The 21,675-nt window shown below is 39.3% G+C and overlaps 1 protein-coding gene across 3 annotated transcripts in view; it reads right to left on the bottom strand.

The window, feature by feature from the left end:
• Positions 1-5,753: 5,753 nt before the first annotated feature.
• dlgap2a (discs, large (Drosophila) homolog-associated protein 2a) overlaps positions 5,754-21,675 on the bottom strand; it is a 139,760-nt gene continuing 123,838 nt past the window's right edge. For all 3 annotated transcript variants that reach the window (XM_077538347.1, XM_077538348.1, XM_077538349.1), the window contains 6 exons: positions 20,235-20,620; positions 14,983-15,071; positions 12,582-13,021; positions 12,407-12,498; positions 10,090-10,242; positions 5,754-9,065 (listed from right to left, as the gene is read on the bottom strand). In XM_077538347.1, coding sequence (XP_077394473.1) covers positions 8,859-9,065; positions 10,090-10,242; positions 12,407-12,498; positions 12,582-13,021; positions 14,983-15,071; positions 20,235-20,620 — 1,367 coding nt within the window. In that variant the 3' untranslated portion in view covers positions 5,754-8,858. The remainder of the gene's footprint in view (positions 9,066-10,089; positions 10,243-12,406; positions 12,499-12,581; positions 13,022-14,982; positions 15,072-20,234; positions 20,621-21,675) is intronic.

Raw genomic sequence — 21,675 nt, 5'->3', positions numbered from 1 at the left:
GAAGCAGAGGAGGAAGCACCAGGGGAGAAGGCGGGACACCAGAACACCGAGCCCGGTGGGGAGAGGCCCCGGTCGTCACGCCAGAGTACAAGTGACACCTAACCCTGTTACTGAGTCCGCCAGCTCGCCGACTGGCGAGCTCTACCCTTACACCGTGAATGTGGCCCCACCCAGTGTATATACAAGTGTGTGCGTGTGGTGCATTAAAATTGGGAGCAGGTGAGTCGGAGCAGAGGGAAAAAATTTCCCCTACTCCGACACACCCGTATCCCCCCCCAAAAAATGAATATGTATATGTGTGGTGCATTAAAAAAGGGAATGGAGGGACAAAGTGGTGGGGCAGGGACACAAATGGGGGGGACCACAGCGCTGCCAGGCACTGCAGTCCATCCCCTCTGATGGCTCCCCGCCCCAACTCACCCCTCCCCTTGGACGTGAGGTGCATTAAAATTGGAGGGGAGTTGAAGGGTGAAGACGGTGTTTCCACCCTTCCCCACCCCACCAAGAAATGTGTTGTGTGCCCTATGTGTATATTTACAAAGTGTATAGTGCAAGCTAGTGAAGTGAGTAAGAGGAGCGACCAGCGGGGCCTCACCCAACCCGGCGGGTGTAGGTGGCACGCCCGCCCCCCAGCACCCCCACCCCCCGCCGCCCCCCACCTCATCCACCCGGCACCACAATGGGCGGACAGCCAGCGCAGCAGGGCTACCGGACAGCCCACCAGCCACCGGGGCCCGCCCGGGGCACCAGGAGTTATACCGGAGCGGGGCAGGCCCCAAACCCTCGCCCGGCCCCCGGAGCCCGACGCCCGGGCCGGGGAGGGAGCCCCAGGCCCAGGGAGAGGGAGGGGGAGGGGCCGCAGGGCAGACAGGGAAGGGGGGGGGGGGGGCGGGGGAAGCGGGGAGAAGACGACAAGAAGGCGAAAGGGCGGCTGCAGGGCAGGAGGCGGGGGGGGAGAGGAGGAGGGAGGGCGACAAGGGAAAAGGGACCGGGAGGCAGAGGAGGATGGGCGGGAGGAGGCGAGGAGGGAGAGGCGACGGGGGGGAGGAAGGGGGAGGGGAGAGGGAACCACGGGGCACACCGGAGGCCCACCCACCCCGAACCGCGCCGCCGGGCACGGAGCAGCGGACCGCGCCGGGACGGCACCGCCCCGGGCACCAGGGGAAGCACCCCAACACCGCACCCCACAGGGGGCCCAGGGAGCGGCCAAGACGCAACCGCCACCGAGCAGACAACGGGGGGGGGGGGGGGGGGGGGGCAGAACCACCCCCGCCCGACCACAGGGGACGGCGTCAAGAAAATTGACTAATTAGCATGCAGTAACACCAAGTGTTGATGCTTAGTGCCCACTAGAAATAGATCTTAAGGAGTTAAAACAAAAACATTTTAAGTTAAATTCAAGAGAAGTTGTTTAAAATGCTGCATTTAGACCACTGTCCAGTTTGTTCCTAATTTTGACTGAACATGACATCATGAGATTTGCACTCAGAAGTCTTGATTTTTTTTTTTTTTTTTGAGGGTCTGATCTCAAATATTTGATCCACAATTATAACTTGTGCTTCATTCCGTCCCCCCCAGAGACAACACAAGCCACAGGGAACATTTTATTCTGTCCATGTCCAGAATATAAAATGCCAAGTAGTCACTTTGTCTTACTTAAGCAACAACTCTGAAAATAACATGAAAATAGAAAGCACTCTTTTTCTTTTTCTCACTTGAACTGCACGTTTTAGAAGACAGTGTGAATACATTTTCTACCTTTTATCAGTAAGAATGAATTTAAAATGATCACAATTGCTGTGCAATCAAGAACCACACAGTGTGTCAAACTTTTTTTTTTTTTGTCAAAAATTTAATCGCGAGAATCATTTACATTGGATGATGACAAAAATGATTAAATTACGTACTCAAAAAAGGCAAACTCCTTTAGCAGGTCTTTCCATAAATAAAATCAACTGAATAAATAAATAAATAAATAAATAAATACATACATACATACATACATAAATAAATACACAGAGAAACGGCAGATTAAAAAAATATAACAAATGTAGGCTACATCAGTAAAATGAAAATGAAAAATAAAACAATAAATAAATACACAATATAAAATAGTCTACATTCAGAATCAGTTTGCATGCCATCATATCAGTAAAAATAAATAAATAAATAAAAAAAAAATATTCCGAATGCAAGTGACAACAGAAGATGAGCAACAGCAGAAAATAATTGTTTCGGTGGAGCATATTATAGAATTATATACTGTATATCTCTATGTATATATATTTCTTTACAAATCATGAATATTTGGCATTATATTCATCCACACTTATAGATATATACATAAGATGAAAATAGTTTTCGCTAAACAACTATACCTTTTTTTTCCCACCCCTCCATTTTGCCTTGTAATAATTGTTTCACAAGTTCAAGGAAATCTTGAAGTTTCTGTTCTAACGTTTTTGATTTAGAAAAATGTCCCCTCCAAACATCTCACATCTGGTTCTTCCGTTGAAAGCGGAGAAATCCAGAGGTGAGGCTGCTGAAATATGGATGACGGCGAGTTGCGTTAATGGAGCAGAGATAATTTGCTTATGCAAAAAGCGCTAAAAGACGTGTGGTTGAGTAATGTTTTTACAATGTGTCAGATAAGTGAGAGAGAGAAAAAAAAAAAAAAAAGATGGCGCTTTGTAGTGGATTGCTGCCCTCACGGTATTTTAATGTGAAACCATCATTCTCCTGCCCTTGGTGTTTTCACAAGGTTACGGTGGCTGACTCGCTATTAATTCATCATCACGCCAGCGACTTGCCGCCAAAGGGGGATCTCCTCCATTTCTCGCATCCTCCAAAAAAAAAAAAACTGCCACGGAGGATGTGAGGTGAAATGGGGTGAAATTTGGGAAGATCTACACGACAATATTTCCAACAAGCGTACGACGCTTGGCCTCGCTATCTTCGCATAGTAGCGACGGGCTGCTCGTCTGTTACCGAGCAGTATTCGAGAAGGATACGCTTCTACAAATACCATGCTCATTTTTGATTGGTTAAGAATCGTTACTGTTGCATTACAATGCAAATTTTAAAACACTTAAAAGGTATTTAAACATGTTAAACATATTTGGAAACACACAAAAAAAATTCACCATAAAATACATTAGTGTGTGTGTTTGTATGTTGGGCAATCTGTGTGAATGCTTGGGTGTGAGCTGTGATCAACAGCAGGTTCCGTGTAAGTGTGCTTATTGTGGTGATGAGTTTTAATGTTCTCAATTAATGGCTGAAAAGTGCATTTGGTGACTGTCTACTTTACTACATGTGAGGGCACCACAAAAAGAAGAAAAAAAAAAATCATAAAAGGGGACGTCAACCCACATAATTTCTTTACAATTATGTTCTAACACGGTATTTTGATTTAATTTGCATTTGTGCAATATGAATTAACCCGTAAAATCCACTTGTTTTTGTCCATCTCAGGAGGCGGCCATTTTAGCACTTGCTGTCGACTGAAAATGACATCACAGTCGCTGAGAGGTCACGTCATGACCAATCACGGCTCGTCTTGCAAACGTCACATGACCAAACACAGAAAACGTGAGGTGTGATTGGTCGGCTCCTGAGCCCTGAAGCAACTGTGATGTCATTTTCAGTCGACAAGCGGCACAAAATGGCCGCCCCCTGAGATGGATAAAAACGGCTGGATTTTGCTGCTTTAATTCATATTCCACAAACACCTTATTAACTCATTCACTCCCAGGACATTTTCGCTGTTTTACTGGATTTTGACTAATTAAAAAAAAAAAAGAAAAGAAAAAAAAAAAAGAATATTTCTATCTGTTTCCATTTTGCATCAATTAGCATTAGAATATGGCTAAGTTTCATCATTATTCACACATCTGTTTAAAGTGCGGAAAAGAGGTTTTCGATCTCTTATACTCTTCTGCCATCTGCTGGCCGTTTTTGTAATAACTACCATTGTTTCAACGGTTCTCTGCAGTTCAGACGCTGCATCAAAGCCAAAAACACATAAATACATCTTTGGGAGCATGGTACTGTTTAAAATATAACATATTTATACGTTTTTGGGAGTTAAATGAGTTAATCAGAATGCTGTGTTTGGACTAGTATGATATTACTCACTTGACCCTCATCTCACTGGCCATTTGCAACGATCTACTTACATTCTACTTGACAACTGTGGCCATTTTGTAGCGTGCGTGAAGGGAAAAGAAAAAAAACAAAAAAAACTCGCCCAATAGAGTTCCAAGATTCAGCCATACATTTTTATCAACAGCAGCTTTCGGAGGGGCCCTGTGCGGCTGTTTGCTTGATCTCACCGAGGACCCAAAATCTTACATAAGCCGCTTTGCCTCGTGAAAGGCAGACTGAAAATACCCAACGCGGCCAACAGAGATCCTCGCATAACACGGCCCCGCAGCTACACAACAGCACAGAACGCCAGCGGTTTGGGGGCCCAACGCGCCGCTCGCGTCTCCTGGAAGCCAGCATATGTCAGGCCGGGCCGGGCCCCGTCTCTCTCCTGTCTGCCTGCCTCTGTGCGAACAGCAGGGGGATTGTGTCTGCCTCTGCCAAATGGCCGCCGTCACGTTCCTTCTGTCAAAGTGCTGAAAGTCTCTCAAGTCACGAGCGGCGTTGATGTGCGTCACCTGACGGAAAGCCGCCGTCTGGTTTCAACGCACAGCTTTGTTTTTTATACACAAATGCTGTGATGTTAAAAAAAAAAAACAGTCAATCCTGTTTTTCCTAAAAACAGTATGTACAGTTGCACAATGTAATACAATACCGGATTTTTCGGACCATTATTATTATTATTAGGCACAATATCAAAATTATTTTCATACATAAGGCACATTATTTTTGTGAAGCATTGTATGTTAAATAGTTTATTCAAATTGTACCGTATGTTTATTTGATAGATTTAGCGCTATTATGCTAGGCTATATTTATCGAGTAGCGCCGTCTGTCACCAAAAAAAAAAAAAAAAAAAAGTTTGAACATCGCTAGTCAATCTGGTGACGAGTGGTTGTGTTATTACTTTGGCTAATGCTAAATGCTATTCAATGTTGTTTTTTTTACAATATTGTAACCTTTTTTAAATATCGGCAACCTCCCTACAATATCGTATCGTGAGCTTCATATCGCGATAGTATCGTATCGTGGCTTTTGGATATCGTTACACTAATTATTATTATTATTATTATTTTACAATATTGTGACCTTTTTTGTATTGCCAACTCCCCACAATATCGTGATAAATATCGTATCGTGACCTTCATATCATGATATCATATCGTGATGTTTGGATATGGTTACATCCCTAATTATTATTATTATTATTATTATTATTTTTTTTTACAATATTGTGACCTTTTTTGTATTGCCAACTCCCCACAATATCGTGTTAATTATCGCATCGTGACCTTCATATCACGATATCATATTGTGATGTTTGGATATTGTTACGTCCCTAAATATTATTATTATTATTATTATTATTTTACAATATTGTGACCTTTTTTGTATTGCCAACCTCCCCACAATATCGTGTTAATTATCGTATCGTGACCTTCATATCATGATATCATATCGTGATGTTTGGATATCGTTACGTCCCTAATTATTATTATTATTTTTTTTACAATATTGTGACCTTTTTTGTATTGCCAACCTCCCCACAATATCGTGATAATTATCGTATCGTGACCTTCATATCGTGATAATATCATATCGTGATGTTTGGCTATCGTTACGTCCCTAATTATTATTATTATTTTTTTTACAATATTGTGACCTTTTTTGTATTGCCAACCTCCCCACAATATCGTGATAATTATCGTATCGTGACCTTCATATCGTGATAATATCATATCGTGATGTTTGGATATGTTTTTCATCCCTAATTATTATTATTATTATTATTATTTTACAATATTGTGACCTTTTTTGTATTGCCAACTCCCCACAATATCGTGATAAATATCGTATCGTGACCTTCATATCATGATATCATATCGTGATGTTTGGATATCGTTACGTCCCTAATTATTATTATTTTTTTTTTTTACAATATTGTGACCTTTTTTGTATTGCCAACCTCCCCACAATATCGTGATAATTATCGTATCGTGACCTTCATATCGTGATAATATATCGTGATGATTTGGATACCGTTACATCCCTATTTACAAGTATGTAAATCTAAACGGCTTAGTTGATACTGATCAAATGCCTTTAGCAGTACGGAATCTGATTACATTGTGCATATGTACCAAATGTTGCGTTGTGGCCAGTGAGTGTTTATGTGGTTTATGTATTTCATAAAAGTCCTTATCGGGTGCAAAGAAGCGCTGATGTCGAACATGTGCATCGCGTGCGTGAGACGTGCGATGTGCCATCGGAGGGTCGCGCTGGTGAAAAAAAAGTCAACACAGTCTCTGACCTCATATTCACCTTCTATTTTGTCTCTGTCAGCGCAACAGCACAGAAATAAACTCAAACGCAAAAATGCGTACAGTACTCGTTTCGTACGTGTTATTTGGGACTTCATCAGAAACGGAGAGTTTTTGTGAATGTGAAGTTATACGTTAAATGTCCAAAAGTAGAACCGCACAATGGAATAAGGGATAATACAATTCTGCCCGAATAAAGATAATAATTTGAGTGAAACTGTCATATAACAAAATGCTTATTATTTAGGTAATATTATTTAGCGTAATACATGATACCAAGTGTTTTTTCTCTTATTTAGCTACATGATGGTGCAAAATGTATTACCGCTGTCATTTGTGTTACAACAATAATAAACACATTGTTAAACCGCAGTGTCAGTCCAGATTGAGCGTTAATATCTTTGTCAAGGCAGAATTTAAATTTTATTTTTTATTAGATTGTGCAGGTGTACTTTATGTTGCGGCTTCAGTGAGTGCAGCCACGTAACATTTAAGTGTCAACCCGACAGAAATTTGTGATCAACACAATTCAGCAGGTTTTCAACATGCTAACCTCACCAAAGTTGTTACAAAGGAAAATGTAGTCAAATATGGAGTGAATATGAATATTAAGCAACATTTGGTGGCAAACTGGCAATCACAAGCTTGCAGTCATCGTACGACTTGGTGAGACTTTTTAACATGTGGTGTAACTGAACTTTTTTTTTTTTTTGGATGAAAACGAACCGTGACATGCTCAAGGATACAATTTGGCATAAGCACTGTGAATTAGCTACGGACATAGTGGGGTACTACATTAATAAAATATTATGTTTAAAACTGACGTTGAGAAAAAACAAAAAAAACTCTTGTCACATTACTGTACATTTCCCTTGGGAAACAAGTGCAATTAGTGCAGTCAGCATGTTTTGACATAAGAACAAAACTACCATTTCTTCTACTGTCATGAGGTTATGCAAAATGTTGGCACAATGTTTTCAGTTTCAAGTCAATGTGAATATTTGATGGCTTGCAACAACTTCAGTATGGGGAGATGGGTTTAACGTGTGCATGGTAAACTCGATTTTAGATAGAAGAAGAAGAAGAAGAAGAAGAAGAAGAAGGAGAAGAAGAGGAAGAAGAAGAAGGACAAGGAGAAGAATTACATTTTTTTCCCAAGGACAAGAAGGAGGAGGAGGAGCAGGGGGAAGAAAAAGAAGAGGAAGAAGTAGAAGAAGAAGAAGAAGGAGGAGCAGGAGTAGAAGAAGAAGAGGAAGAAGAAAAAGAGGAAGAAGAAGAAGAAGAGGAAAAGAAAAAAGATAAGGACGAGGAGGAGGAGGAAGAAGAAGAAGAAGAAGAAGAAGAAGAAGAAGAAGAAGAAGAAGAAGAAGAAGGTGGAGCAGGAGTAGAGGAAGAAGAGGAAGAAGAAAAAGAGGAAGAAGAAAAATAAGAGAAATAATAAGAAGAAGAAGAAGAGAAAGAAGAAGAGGAAAAGAAAAAAAGATAAGGACGAGGAGGAGGAGGAAGAAAAAGAAGAAGAAGAAGAAGAAGAAGAAGAAGATGAGGAGGAAGAAGAAGAGGAAGAAGAAGAAGAAGAAGAAAAAGGAGGAGGAGGAGGAGGAGGAGAGGAAGAAGAAGTGGAAGAGGATAAAGAAGAAGAAGAAGAAAAAGAAGACGGAAAAAAGATAAGGACGAGGAGGAGGAGGAAGAAGAAGAAGAAGAAGAAGAAGAAGAAGAGGAAGAAGAAGAAAAAGAAGGATAAAAAAAGATAAGGACGAGGAGGAGGAAGAAGAAGAACGGGAAAAAGAAGAAGTAGAAGAAGAAGAAGGACGAGGATTAGGAAGAAGAGGAAGACGAAAAAGAAGAGGAGGAAGAAGAAGAAAGGGAAGAAAATAAGAAGAAGTTGAAGAAGAGGAGTAAGAAAGCTGCATTTCCAACACGGCTGGAGCTCGTTGACTGAGGTATCTTAAAGATTGGCACTTTTCACAATTCACATTAAGTTTGGGAAATAAAATTCAAATACCGACAAATTCAAAGAGTTGGCGATTTCCTTAATCCATTTAAAATACTTTTTTTTTTTTTTTTTTGTAACTGAAAGCTTCCCAAAGCTACATTTTTAAAATGGCACTTTGCAAATGTTGGGAAAAAACCACAGAAAACAAAAACATGCATGAGCGTGTGGCATCCCGATTAGCAGTCAGAAAACGAATCAACCCGTGTCGTGTCCGATACAGAACTCGAACTCCCTTCAGGACGAGATGCGCATCCTGCAGGCCGATGGCGTTGGCGAGGGGCACCGAGGATGGCGTTCCAGATGGCGTCGAGAAATAAATCAAAAGAGGACAGAATAGAAGTCTAGAAAAAACAAGGCGAGCTGAGCAAGGGAAAGGAGTTTCCCTTCAAGCTAACTTCTCAAAGTCGAGTCTGAGCCTCGGGAATGTAGATCTCGATGCTGTCCGCTCGTTCCGAGGACGAGTTCTGCCGGAAGGAGGCCGCCCGCTTGGCCGCCATGAGGCGCCGGCGAGCCTCCTGCCGGTGCCTGTCGGGGAGGTCCAAGGATTTCTCCCTCGTCACCAGACTCTTCTGTCGAGTCGTCTTCTTTGGTAGTGCAGCCGGAGCCTTCGGGGAAAGAACAGCAAACTAATTGGGTGGGCGCGTTCGCGGCATGCGCGAGCGACGCTTTGTCCGGATCAAACGAGACGCTCAAATTTGGAGCTGAGTAACAAATTCGTATTGTCCCGCTTATACTTTCACCGCTGAGTAGTTGAACGCAATCTCTTATCTAGCGTGTAGCCGAGTTGTTTTTGAAGAGAAACAAAATAAGTATACCATCACTCGTTGTTTTTTTACTACTAGCTTTCCCCAACATTATTTCCTTTCTAGCAAAAAGCCTGCAGGTTTTATGCTAACATTAACCGCTATTTTATTGATTGTCCATAATTCCTTCTATCTTGACTATGGCATTAGTTCCAGCTGAAGAAAAACATTTGTCTCAGAGCAGGGCTATTATACTTTTGGAATCTTCATTTTAATGACTTTTTATTTTATTTCGAGTTTCATTTATTAAATTGAGTTAGTTTTGATTAGTTTATATTAATTTTCATTAGGGGTGTGAGGCGATTAAAAAATTTAATCGTAATTAATCGCATGACTTCAATAGTTAACTCACGATTAATCGCAACTTTTATTTCTGTTCTTAATGAACAAGGAAATATTTTTTTAAGTTTTCGTACTCTAACAAAAACAGAAAAAAAATAAACTATTAAACTCAAATTAAACTAATAGAATAGTAATAGTAATAGAATAGATCAACTGAAATTAAACTAATAAAAATATTTTATTTTTTAGTCACTGATACAGCAATTTCATAATTCATAAAATTGACTTAAAATTAAAAAGATGTACTGAGAAAAAAAAAAGTGTGATATTGATTTGTGTTGGTCATTTTTCTGAGATGCCTCGTTTGTAACAACAAATTTGTAGCAACAAATTTACTTTCACAAACCAAAAAAATAATAATATAAAAAAATTAAAAACAATTAATAGACAAAGGGATACTTTGGGCATCAAGTCCCACCCATAGCCCCTCCCCCCCTTGCAGGTGAAATAAAACAACCTGGTCTCAGAGTCGGCACCCAATTACCTTCTTCTCTGGACTATCCATTGGCCTCCAGTTGTTGCTCTTGATCTGCTGCAGCTGCTCAAACTTCACGGTGACGTCATCGACGGAGAGCTGCAGCAGGTCCCAGAAGCCAGCCAGGTCCTGCGAGGTCGGCCGCGGCATGGCGCTGGGGTCCTACAGGAATCAGTGACGACAAGGTGATGATCATTAGTGGCGCCCTGGACGGGTTGCCAGCCAACCGCAGGGCAAAAAATGGACTAACAAAACATTTGGACTCACATTCACGCCAGGATAACATAATCGAATGGTTCCATGCCAAATCAGCAATCCAAAGCAGATTTTGATTTGAATGAAACTTGGTGTACTTGTTGATAGTGATGGCAAAACACTAAATATGGAATATTAGGTCAATCGGAGCAGGGATTTGGGAAATATGGCCCGACAAATTTTTACATTTTCAGTAAAAATAAGGCGTATGCACCTTTGTGCATGAAGCCACCACAGATGGACAGGACGAAGCTCACCAACAGTGAAACATTATTATTATTATTATTATTATTATTATTATTATTATTATTATTATTATGAATAGAGTGGTACTAGCCCTGGGTGATATAACGATTTTTTGAATTAATTTGAATTATTTGTTGTGGACGATTTAAACTTTAATTAATTAGAGTTTCCCCAAACCCACTTTTTTTTCTTTTTTCTTTTTTCTTTTTTTTAAAAATAAATATTGACTTAGTGAATTGTTTAAAGCATTTCAATTGTTATCCTCACAAGGATTATAAATTTTGTACATCCATATGATCAATTAAGCCACAGTCATTATGAATGAAATATTTTATGAAATGCATTTTTATTACTTTCAAAAAGTATTTTATTTAAGGAAAAAAAATGTGCAAAAATTCTCACTGGCTCACATCTAATTCGTATCAACGTCTCGCAACTATTGCCCAACTTGTCCACGTGCAACTGGCACTGAATGGAAGACGTATTTACGCGTATTGACCCACGGCTTTTGTGTGAGCTTCTTTTGTATTCAGCGTATGGCATCATCATCATCATCATCATCATCATCCAAACTTACATCCATCCTATCATGTAGTTTCCCCGCCCAAAGCTTTTAAGAAGAATAGAAATGTCCCACATAGGTATTGATTCTCATTTTTTGTTGCTTTCCAAAATCAATTGCTTTCAGTGGGGTTGATTGAGTCTGTTTAGTGTGTCAATGCGCATTGCAGTTTTGTAACGACAACAGATTAAAATGGCTGAAGTTACCGAATAACTTGGGAACGGTGACGCGGTTTACGGTTTAAGACTTCCCTTAAACCCGTCTCTGACTTTTATAAAAACTTGTTTAAATTTTAATATTTCGTTTTTATTAGTTTTATGCTTCAGCCATTATTCTCATTTTTTTGTGTGCTCTATGTTGCTCGAAAATGTCTCAAGATAGTCTTCACCACATGCAGACGTTTTATTTTTTAGGTACAATGTAAGCTGCAAAGGCAAACGTTAACTGCCTATTTAACTCATTTGCTCCCAATAACGTGTAAATATGTTTTTTTTTGTTTTAAGTGTCCCAAAGATGTATTTATACGTTTTTCTTTGTTTGTTTTTTTTGTTTTTTTTAATGCTCGAGTAAACATAAGGCTTTGATGCAGCCTCTGAACTGCAAAGAACGGTTGCAGAAATGGTAGTTATTACACAAACGGCCAGCAGGTGGCAGCAGAGCAAAGGAGCTTAACCAGGAGCATCTAAAAAATTACTTACAATTTTAAATAGATTTGTGAAAGCTGATAAAATTTAGCTCTCTTCTAATGCTAATTGCTGCAAAACGGAAACAGATAGAAAGATACTTTTTTTTCCTGATGAAAGAAGAGACTTTAATCTTTCTTGTGATAGATTCCATGCCTTTATAGCAATAGAACACAATATTCTGTGGGCCTTGCAAAATCAGTCAAAATCTAGTAAAACAGCCGGGAGCGAACGGGATTGCGAAATGTGAAAATGGCGGCGAGTGAATGAGTTAAAGATAACGAGCAATATTGATTCTGAGGCTGCATCAAAGCCTTCTGTATGCTCTTGCATAAAAAAAACAAAAAAACAAAACGTATAAATACGTCTTTGGGACACTTAGAACATTACAAAAAAAACGTATTTACACGTTATTGGGAGCAAATGAATGAAGCGCTTTACATTTTGACTACCCATTCACCTACTGATGACGCAGCATCAGGAGTATTGTATTGAGGGCGACAACGATATATTGCCGTATCGATTTTTTGGAGCACACCCCTAGTTGTGACACCTGTCACCTGAAAGTTGACATACTTACCAGATTTTGCTGACAGAGCCAATAGAACTGCTGGAATTTCTGTGACATGAGCAGCTGAGCGCTCCCCACAGCACTTCGGATTTTTCCCAAGACTGTAACACAAAGTCAACATACTTGATATTGTAATTAACATGGACACGTTTTACTATATGGAAAGCAAGTTTGAGTCACTCACTCTCCTCTGACAAGTCATTTTCTTCAGCTTCCGCCTCCATCTCCTTACACCAGCCCTCTATCCTCTTGGTCTCGGTGTGGAGCAGCTGCATGAACCAGCTCCCGTCCCTCCGCAGCGACGGGGAGCTGCGCCCCGACTCGCCAGATGTGACTGCATTCTCCTGCGGGGAGGGGGGCTCCAGCTGCCACGTGGGCTCGCTCGTAGTCTCTCTGGGGCTGGGGGGCTCAGCCGGGGCCCGGTAGTCCTCGCGGTAGCTGAAGAGGCCCTGGGTGCGCACGGTTCGCACGGCTCCGTACTGGGTGGGCGTGCTGGGCTCCGAGTGGCGCTGGAAGCCGCCGCCGAACTGCAGGCCCTTGTCCTCCATGGTGGGGAAGCCTTCCAGCTCCATGTCGGCCTGCACTGCCGTCGTCACGCTGTTGGAGCGCTTGAAGCGGCGTTGGCTGAAGGCCGAGGTGGTACAATTGCATTGAGAATTATGATTATTTTTCAATATACTGTATACATAACTACAAGAGACAAAACTACGGAAGAGGATTAGGGCCAGTGAAGAGGAAAAAAAAAAAAGGTTGCCAGGATTCTGACTTTATTTTCAGACTTTAACGTCAGAATTCTGAGATTAAAATCAGAATTCTCACTTTAAATTCAGAATTCTGAGAATAAAGTGAGAATTCTGACTTTAAAGTATAATTCTCGCTTTAATCTCAGAATTCATTCACTGCCATTGACGGAAAAAGATGTCAAATGATGCATTTTTTTTTCTGGTCTGGCAATGAATGTGTTAATAAATAACTTTAAAAAAAAAAATCAAAGTGGCCCTTGCATCTTTCTATTTTTCTGTATGTGGCCTTCAGAGGAAAAAGTTTGGACACCCCTGCTATACATTATATCAACAATTTATAATTTCTTCATTGATTTTTACCACGTTTAAAAAAAATAATGTAGCTTAACAATATTTAAGGGGGCTTCTGTCTGACAACCACCCCCCCTCCACCAAATAGTCCTAACTACGCCACTGCCCAAATGGATTGCATCACTCTTCACATCTGTGCATTTGATAAAATGAGTTAGTCAATGCTAAAAGGCTGAGTTTTCTTTTTTCCTTTTCTTTTTTTTTAACATATTCATTGCCAGACCAGAAAAAAATGCATCATTTGACGTCTTTTTCCGTCAATGGCAGTGAATGAGTTAAAGTGAGAATAATAGAAGCACTAATAAAGTCAGAATTCTGAGATTATAGTCAGAATTCTGTGATTAAAGTAGAAATTCTGAGAATAAAGTCAGAATTCTCACTACAAAGTGAGAATCCTGAGAATAAAGAGAGAATTCTCACTTTAAAGTCAGAATTCTGAGAATAAAGTGAGAATTCTGACTTTAAAGTACAATTCTGGCTCTAATGTCAGAATTCTGACTTTAAAGTAAGAATAGTAGCACTAACTTTTACTGCCACACGTTATAAAAAAAAACCCCTTTAATACGACAAAGGCATTGATAATTTATATTATCCTTGAAAACGTTCAATTTCATCATGTTTCATTGTAATTTCATACGCAATGAGCCCATTTAAAAGAGATACAACGAGGCCATCTGCTGGCCATAGATAGTGAGTGTTTTTTATTCCACAACTCATTGACCAGGCAGCGCGTGCTGCACTTAGACGGTGAACTGCCCATTGATAAAAAACAAAACAAACAAAAAAAAAACAACTTAGTTGACATCATTTAACGTTTATGGCGGCATACATCGTGATTTTCCTACACGTTATTTAACGTTTTTGGCGGTCAAAGAGTTAAATGAGAATTCTGACGTTAAAGTAAGAATTCCGATTTAAGAATTCTGAGAATAAAGTCAGAATTATCACGTTAAGTCAGAATTCTGTGATTAACTCTTTTACTGCCACACATTATCAAAGAAAAACTTTGATATGACAGAGGCTTTGATCATTGACGAAAAGAGATACAATGCTTCCATCTGCTGGCCATAGTTTAGAGTGTTTTAGATTCCACAACCCTTTGACCAGGCAGCGCTGCACTTATATATGAAAATACAAAAATTTTGTTGACGTTATTTAACGTTTATGGCAACATACGTCGTGATTTTACTGATCATTATTAAACGTTTTTGGCGGCCAAAGAGTTAAAGTGAACATTCTGAGAATAAAGTGAGAATTTTCATTTTGAAGTCCGAATTCTGACTTAAAAAAAAAAAAAGTTTGGCAGGATTCTCACTTTCTCAGAATTCTGACTTTAAAGTGAAAAACATGAGACTCAAGTGAGAATCCTGCCAAACGTTTTTTTTTTTTTCTCCGTCTTCACTGGCCCTCATCCTGTTCCGTACAAAACAAACCGTGAAAGTGACAGTCGTCGACTGTCGGCGACGTCACGATTCAAAAGCGTCCGCTTACCCTTTCTTGTCATCCTCCACCTGGATTCCAACCGAATGATATTCCCTGCAGCCTTTGCTTTCAGATTCCGAGTCTGTTGTGGCTTCCACCTAATGCACAGAGTCAATACAAGCCAAATATTGCTGTCATTATGGAAGCTAGCGCCCATTGCTCGTGTCTTTATTGAACTGGGACTGGGCTTAAAAGCTGGTCGGTAAATATCTTGTGATTTATGGAGGTTTCAAAGACAACACGGTTGCTTTCTTTGGGGCCTGTTTGCTTGCTTGCTTGCTTTCACCTGAAATGTTTGAGTTCATATAAAAAAAACAAAAAACAAAACAAACAATGAAAGCAACAAAAACTAACCCAAAATACTACAAATGCCTAGCTTAGCATTTTTAAATGTCATGCTGGGGATACCACTGATTAATGTCTCCATGTTCATTTTGAGTTCATTTAAAGTTCCTTTAACAGCACAAATCTTTTGATTTCACTTACTTGGAAAGCCTGCAGCAATAATAAATTTAATAATAATGCATATATTTGTGGAGACTAGGGTCAAATTGTATTTTACAATTTTAAAAATGTGCAGAATTTCACAAGTTTCTTGATTTTAAAGACTAGAAAGCTCTAAATATGAAAAGAAAAATGCACTGAGCTGCCTCCAACGTCTTACAAATGCAATTATGCCATCTAGTGGCAGAAAAATGACCTCACAACAAATCAATATCACACTCGTTTCTTTTTTTATAATACATTGTTTTAATTTTAACTCAATTTTATGAATTATTATGCAATGACTGTATCAATGACTAGAAGATGCAGCCATAGTTATATTAGTTTAAAAATTTCCCCACCTTTTATGTTAATTAACAAGAGCATGAAAACTATATAAAAAAATATTGTGCATTTAGAATAGTCCTAAAATTTGCTATTAATCATGAGTTAACCATTGAAGTCACGCAATTAATTACGATTAAAAATTTTAACCTCCTGACACCCCAAGTCCAAACTTGTATTACTGATAAAAGTTGCATGAATCCATGCAATCATAAGTAGGGATGTAACGATATCCAAACGTCACGATACGATATTATCACGATTTTGTGGGGAGGTTGGCGATATTTATAAAGGTCACAATATTGTAAAAAAAAAAAAAAAAAAAAAGCACAATATTGTGCTTTTGTACATAACACCAATGTTATGTTATTATTATTATTATGATATGTTGTTAATGCACGCGCACATTGAGTTCTTCCACATATTGACTTGCTTGACAGGCATATTAGGTTCCCCTTCATCTGACAATTAGTGTATATTTTAAACATAGAAGGGCCAAATCATCCCTAATGAAAATTAAATTGCACTATAAAAACTAGCCACCAGTGTGCTTGAACTGCACAAATGGAAATCAACCTGACTTTTTTTTTTTTAACAGATGCATTGCATTTAAATATGGTGAACATGACGACGACGGTTTTTAATATCACGATATCGCGCTGATCGTTACATCCCGAGTCATACGACAGGTAGAGAATATCACAAAGAGAATCTCAGTCCTTAACTCATTTGCTCCTAATAACGTGTAAATATGTTTTTTTTAAATGTTCTAAGTGTCCCAAAGACGTATTTATACGTTTTGTTGTTGTTGTTGTTTTTTTTATGCTAGAGCATACAGAAGGCTTTGATTCAGCCTCTCAACTGCAAAGAACGGTTTCAGAAATGGTAGTTATTACACAAACGGCCAGCAGGTGGCAGCAGAGCAAAGGAGATCAACCAGGGCCATGTAGAAAAAAAAGCTAAATTACTTACAATTATGAATAGATTTGTGAAAACTGATGAAACTTAGCTCTCTTTTGCTGCAAAACGGGAAAAGATAGAAACATACTTATTTTTCCTGATGAAAGAAGAGACTTGAATCTTTCTTTTGATTGCTTTTATAGCAATAGAACACAATATTCTGTGGGCCTTGCAAAATCAGTCAAAATTCAGTAAAACAGCTAACGGGATTGCGAAATGTGAAAATGGCTGGGAGTGAATGAGTTAAAGATGGAGACAAGCTCTGTGTTCAGAGCAAACAAGAGCTAAAATTAGAGACAATATTGAATTTACATTCATTAGAAGGATAGAAACACTTCCTCACTAACACTGCAGAATGACTGCCAGCCGGCCAATGATTGAGAGCTAGCTAAAAAAACTAAACAGGTGTCATAGAAACAGAGATATCCTGTCTGTAGCATTCCCAGGAGGGCCGTGATTGACCACGTTGCCATCTCCTTACAGTCCGTCTCTCTTCTGTGTTGACTCATTTCCTTCTTATCTAATTCTTTTTGCGTTCTTTGTGGAGTGCTCATAATTTCCTGTTGGCTCGATGTCACAATAACTCGGTCTGTCCGCCCTCCCGAGCGGCCACTGAGCATTTTGTGCCTCTGTCTGGAGAAGAAAGCCCTCACGGCGTGTGGATATTGAGACATATGGACTCTGCTGGAAGGCAATGTACCATTTTGTCCCCCTTTTGCTCACTTGAATTCACTTTTCTGTACGATGGCTCGTACACAGAGCAATAACAGAGCAGCGCAATGCAAGACGTGTGGAAGAAATTCATAAACCTTCGGCTCGGACACTTTTATCACAATAGGGGTGTTAAAAAAAAATCGATTCGGCGATATATCGCGATACTACATCGCGCGATTCTCGAATCGATTCAATAAAAAAAAATCATTTTTTTTTTTTTTTTTTTTTTTTTTTTAAAGAGCTCAGAATTGTTCATTCGGTAGTCTTACCGATTCAACGTCTTATCATCATTGCCTTTTTTTTTTTTTTTTTTTTTTTTGTGTGTGTGTGTGAATCGATTTTTAAACTTCCATTTTTAATGGGAAAATATTCAACAAAACGTCTGACTTCGGGTTAGGATTCACACCTTGAGCATGGAAGAATGTTATATGAACGGAACATTCAGCCTTAATATTTTATTTTAATGCTGTTCAAACATGAAACAGATTACAACCTCTATAAGACTGAAATTTCAGATCAATAAATAATACATTTTCATATAAATCTTACACTCTACAAGCTTACTGATTAGTATTTTCTAAATTTGAATAAAAAAAAAAATCGCAACAATCGACTTATAAATTCGGATTAATCGGTATCGAATCGAATCGTGACCTGTGAATCGTGATACGAATCGAATCGTCAGGTACTAGGCAATTCACACCCTTATATCACAATGAGGCTAAATTGCTTTGGAACGTGACGTGATTCAAATGCAAGTGAAGTCAAACTATACACATGACGTGGATGATAAAAATATTTTGTTATTTTGGTAGAAAGTCTGAAATGGGAATAGAATAAGCAAAACAAATAAAAACAAAAGGATGAACAATGAGTCATTTTTAATTTTAGCCATACCACCTACATTATTACATTTCAGGCACTCAAACAGCAATGGTGACACTTAGCAGATGATGACTGTGAAAGGTTAAAAGTTTTGACCCTCAAATTTGATGTGACTCCGATGAAATGCCAATTCTGCAGCTAATGCTTATAACGTGGCATTCAAGTTGCTGAGATCATTTTGACAAGGTGAAAGTTAAAAGACTACAAATGTGTTGCTTTGACAGAAATGAGCTTAAAAAAAAAGTGATATGGGGGAAATTTATGAAGAAGGCTTAAACCCAACCCTAAATAAATTCCATCATTTAGCTGCACTATCTTGCAGGAATACCGTTTCGAGTGAGGTAACTCAGCTCGAATTAGAACACGATGAGAAATCATTTGCGCCCCAACATAGGAGAAAACTATCAACTTTTGGTTCAGTTAGACGAGGTCATAATAAAACATTGAGGCCTGACTGGTATGAAACATGTTTTTATCCACTGCTTCAAGGGTTATGGCCGCCCTTGCTCATGGGATAAGATGGCCACTTGTGACGCCATATAAACCGCGTGTTGAGTCAACGAGATTCCTCGCTCTCACAGCCGCCGTGTGTTTGTTTCCACGGCAGTTTACAGGAATGGTGGTGGATCTAAACAGCTTTGATAACTTTTAAAAACATCGCCTTCATATAGTCGCCCTTGTAAAAAGTAGAATGGAAGAGTCGTACGCGAGTTCTTAAGGAGTTTGAAGATGCTTTGACTCCATATTGCTATACTATTGTCTGTGTTTTTACGAAACGTTGGAACTGTATTCGGATTTATGTGGTCTCTTGAACTATTTGGAACTAAAAATTATATAACAAAATAAATAAATAAATAAATAAATAAATAAATAGATAAATAAATAAATAAATAAATGGATAAATAAATAAATAAATAAATATTGTATACTTACAGATTATTACATAAATTTTGATCTTTTGGGATCATAGTAAAGCTCTGTTCTCAAAAAGAAACAATTAACTGAATTTTAATTAACGTTTTCAAGTGATTGACAGGTGATTCTCGGTTGCATAAGGCAAGTTGGGTCAAACCATTCTGCTATGGGAGGAATGCTGGGTTTTTAGGACACTGAAATTCAATGAATATAAAATGGATTATATGAGCTTTTTTTTTTTTTTTTTTTTTTTTTAAATAAATATTTACATTTACTTTTTAAATATATTCTAAAATCTCACGTACCCCCAGGGGTACTCGTACCCCCATTTGAGACCCACTGCTTTATGTGATCACTTAAATACGTTACAATAAATAATACAATTGTGGTGTGTTATTAAATTCTTTGTTGACTTTGATGGTCTGGAGCGTGAGATGACAAGCAGATGTGTATTATATTTAGGTAAAGGAATGCAAATGTGTAACAAAAGGAAAAACTAAGTAGAAAGTCATGCTGGGGGTGAATAAAAATGGCAAAGGCATTTTCAATCACTTTAACTCAAAGGGCTAATGAGGACTAATGAGAAGTAAAAAAAAAAAGAAAAGAAAAAAAAGGACAGAAGGGCAATCATTAAAGAAAGCAGATTTTTAGTCATTGTTCATTCATTGCGAGTTGGGCTTTGGTGCGTTTGTTTTTTTTTTTTTGCAAATTAACCGCTCAAATGCAAACCTAAATGGAGATGGAGTGAACGAAGCCTGGAGGGAACCGTTCACGAGAAACAAGCGATCGCACGAGTTGAATCCTAATTGATGGATGGCGCGATGATGACTCACTGGGCCTATTTTTAGCGGCTGAATCGAGAACTCGTCTTCTCTCGCGCGCCTGTATCAACTCGTGAAAGATTTGCGGCCTTCTTTGAAGAGCCCCTGGCAAGGAGGAAAAAAAAAACCAAGACTGACCTGTATTCCGATGGAGGATCGAGGCGTCTTCAGGTACTCCTCAGCCTTTGACACCAGGACGGCCTTGTCACAGGTGAGGACGGAGCTGTGGCTGTCTGTGGACGGGTGCCTCTTCCCAGCCATGACGCCAGCCGCCTCCATGGCTATCGTGACAGCCTTGGCGCTATCCAGGCTGTCGACCGAGTTATAGAGGGCCCTGCCGGGGCTCAGGCCCAGGGTGAGGCCGTCGGGGCCCCACATGCCGCCGTGGGGGTGCCGCCCCTCGTGGTAGGCGTCCTGGGTGGACTCTGTGCTGCTTTGGGCTGTGATGGAGATGAGCGGCTTGGAGGTGGTGCGGGGCGGGACGGGCGGTGGGGGTTTCTTGTAGCTTGGCGTGTAGCTGATGGCTGCGAAAGAAGACACGTAAAATAACAGCGCACGGAATGTAAATGTAACAAAAATCACTCGTGCCTAAGTCAGGATATGATCTAAATTCTGAAATTACACTTTAAATTACTTATTTACCACAAATAATATTTGTTCATCTATCTATACCAGCCATTTATAGAAAGGCAGGCGGAAAAATTAAATGCTCTTCCACCCAGATGTGGAAGAAGGTACATTTACCATGCGTACTCATCTGGTGTCGTCAGCGTTGCCACGGTTATCTTGGAAAATGAACGTAATTACTTTACTCATTACTTGCTTTAAAAAGTAACCCAGTTACCGTATTTTCCGCACTATAAGGCGCACCTTCAACGAATGACATATTTTAAAACTTTTTCCATATATAAGGCGCTACAGTAGAGGCTGGGGTTACGTTATGCATCCATTAGATGGTGCTGCGCTAAAGGGAATGTCAACAAAACCGTCAGATAGGTCAGTCAAACTTTATTAATAGATGACAAACCAGCTTTCTGACAACTCCATTCACTCCCAAAATGAATAAACAGCTGTTTTATTATTTTCTCTGAGGTAAAGTATTAGCATTAGCTAGCGATCCAAGATGGCGGGATCTTCTGCGCATGCGCGTCACCGATCGTGCAGGGTCACCGATAGCGTCTTGACAGCGAGACCTGTTGCGGCTCAATATTGATCCATATATAAGGCGCACTGGATTATAAAACGCATGGTCAGCTTTTGAAAAAAAATGAAGGCTCTTAGGAAAATACGGTAATTTTACTCATTACTTGATTTTAAAACTAACTATAGTAAAATTACTTTCAATTTCAATTCAATTAAAATTTTTTATTTCATTCTTTTAAAAAGAAATGAAAGGGGACAGAAAGAAGTGCCCCTGATCAAATAAAAATAAAAATAATCAACACAAAACACAAACACAAAAATTGCAGCTAACTAATTACTTACTGTACAGTGCACTAAATAGTGGATGGGAGTGATTTCCCCTCTAAAGTGGCACAACTCAAAGATTTGGGCGTTTTTTTTTTTAATTCATGTTGAT

The sequence above is a fragment of the Festucalex cinctus genome, chromosome 12 (assembly GCF_051991245.1).
Source record: "Festucalex cinctus isolate MCC-2025b chromosome 12, RoL_Fcin_1.0, whole genome shotgun sequence".
Taxonomy (NCBI): domain Eukaryota; kingdom Metazoa; phylum Chordata; class Actinopteri; order Syngnathiformes; family Syngnathidae; genus Festucalex; species Festucalex cinctus.
Note: the sequence above shows the minus strand (reverse complement) of the source record. Positions and strands in the feature narration are given on the sequence as shown.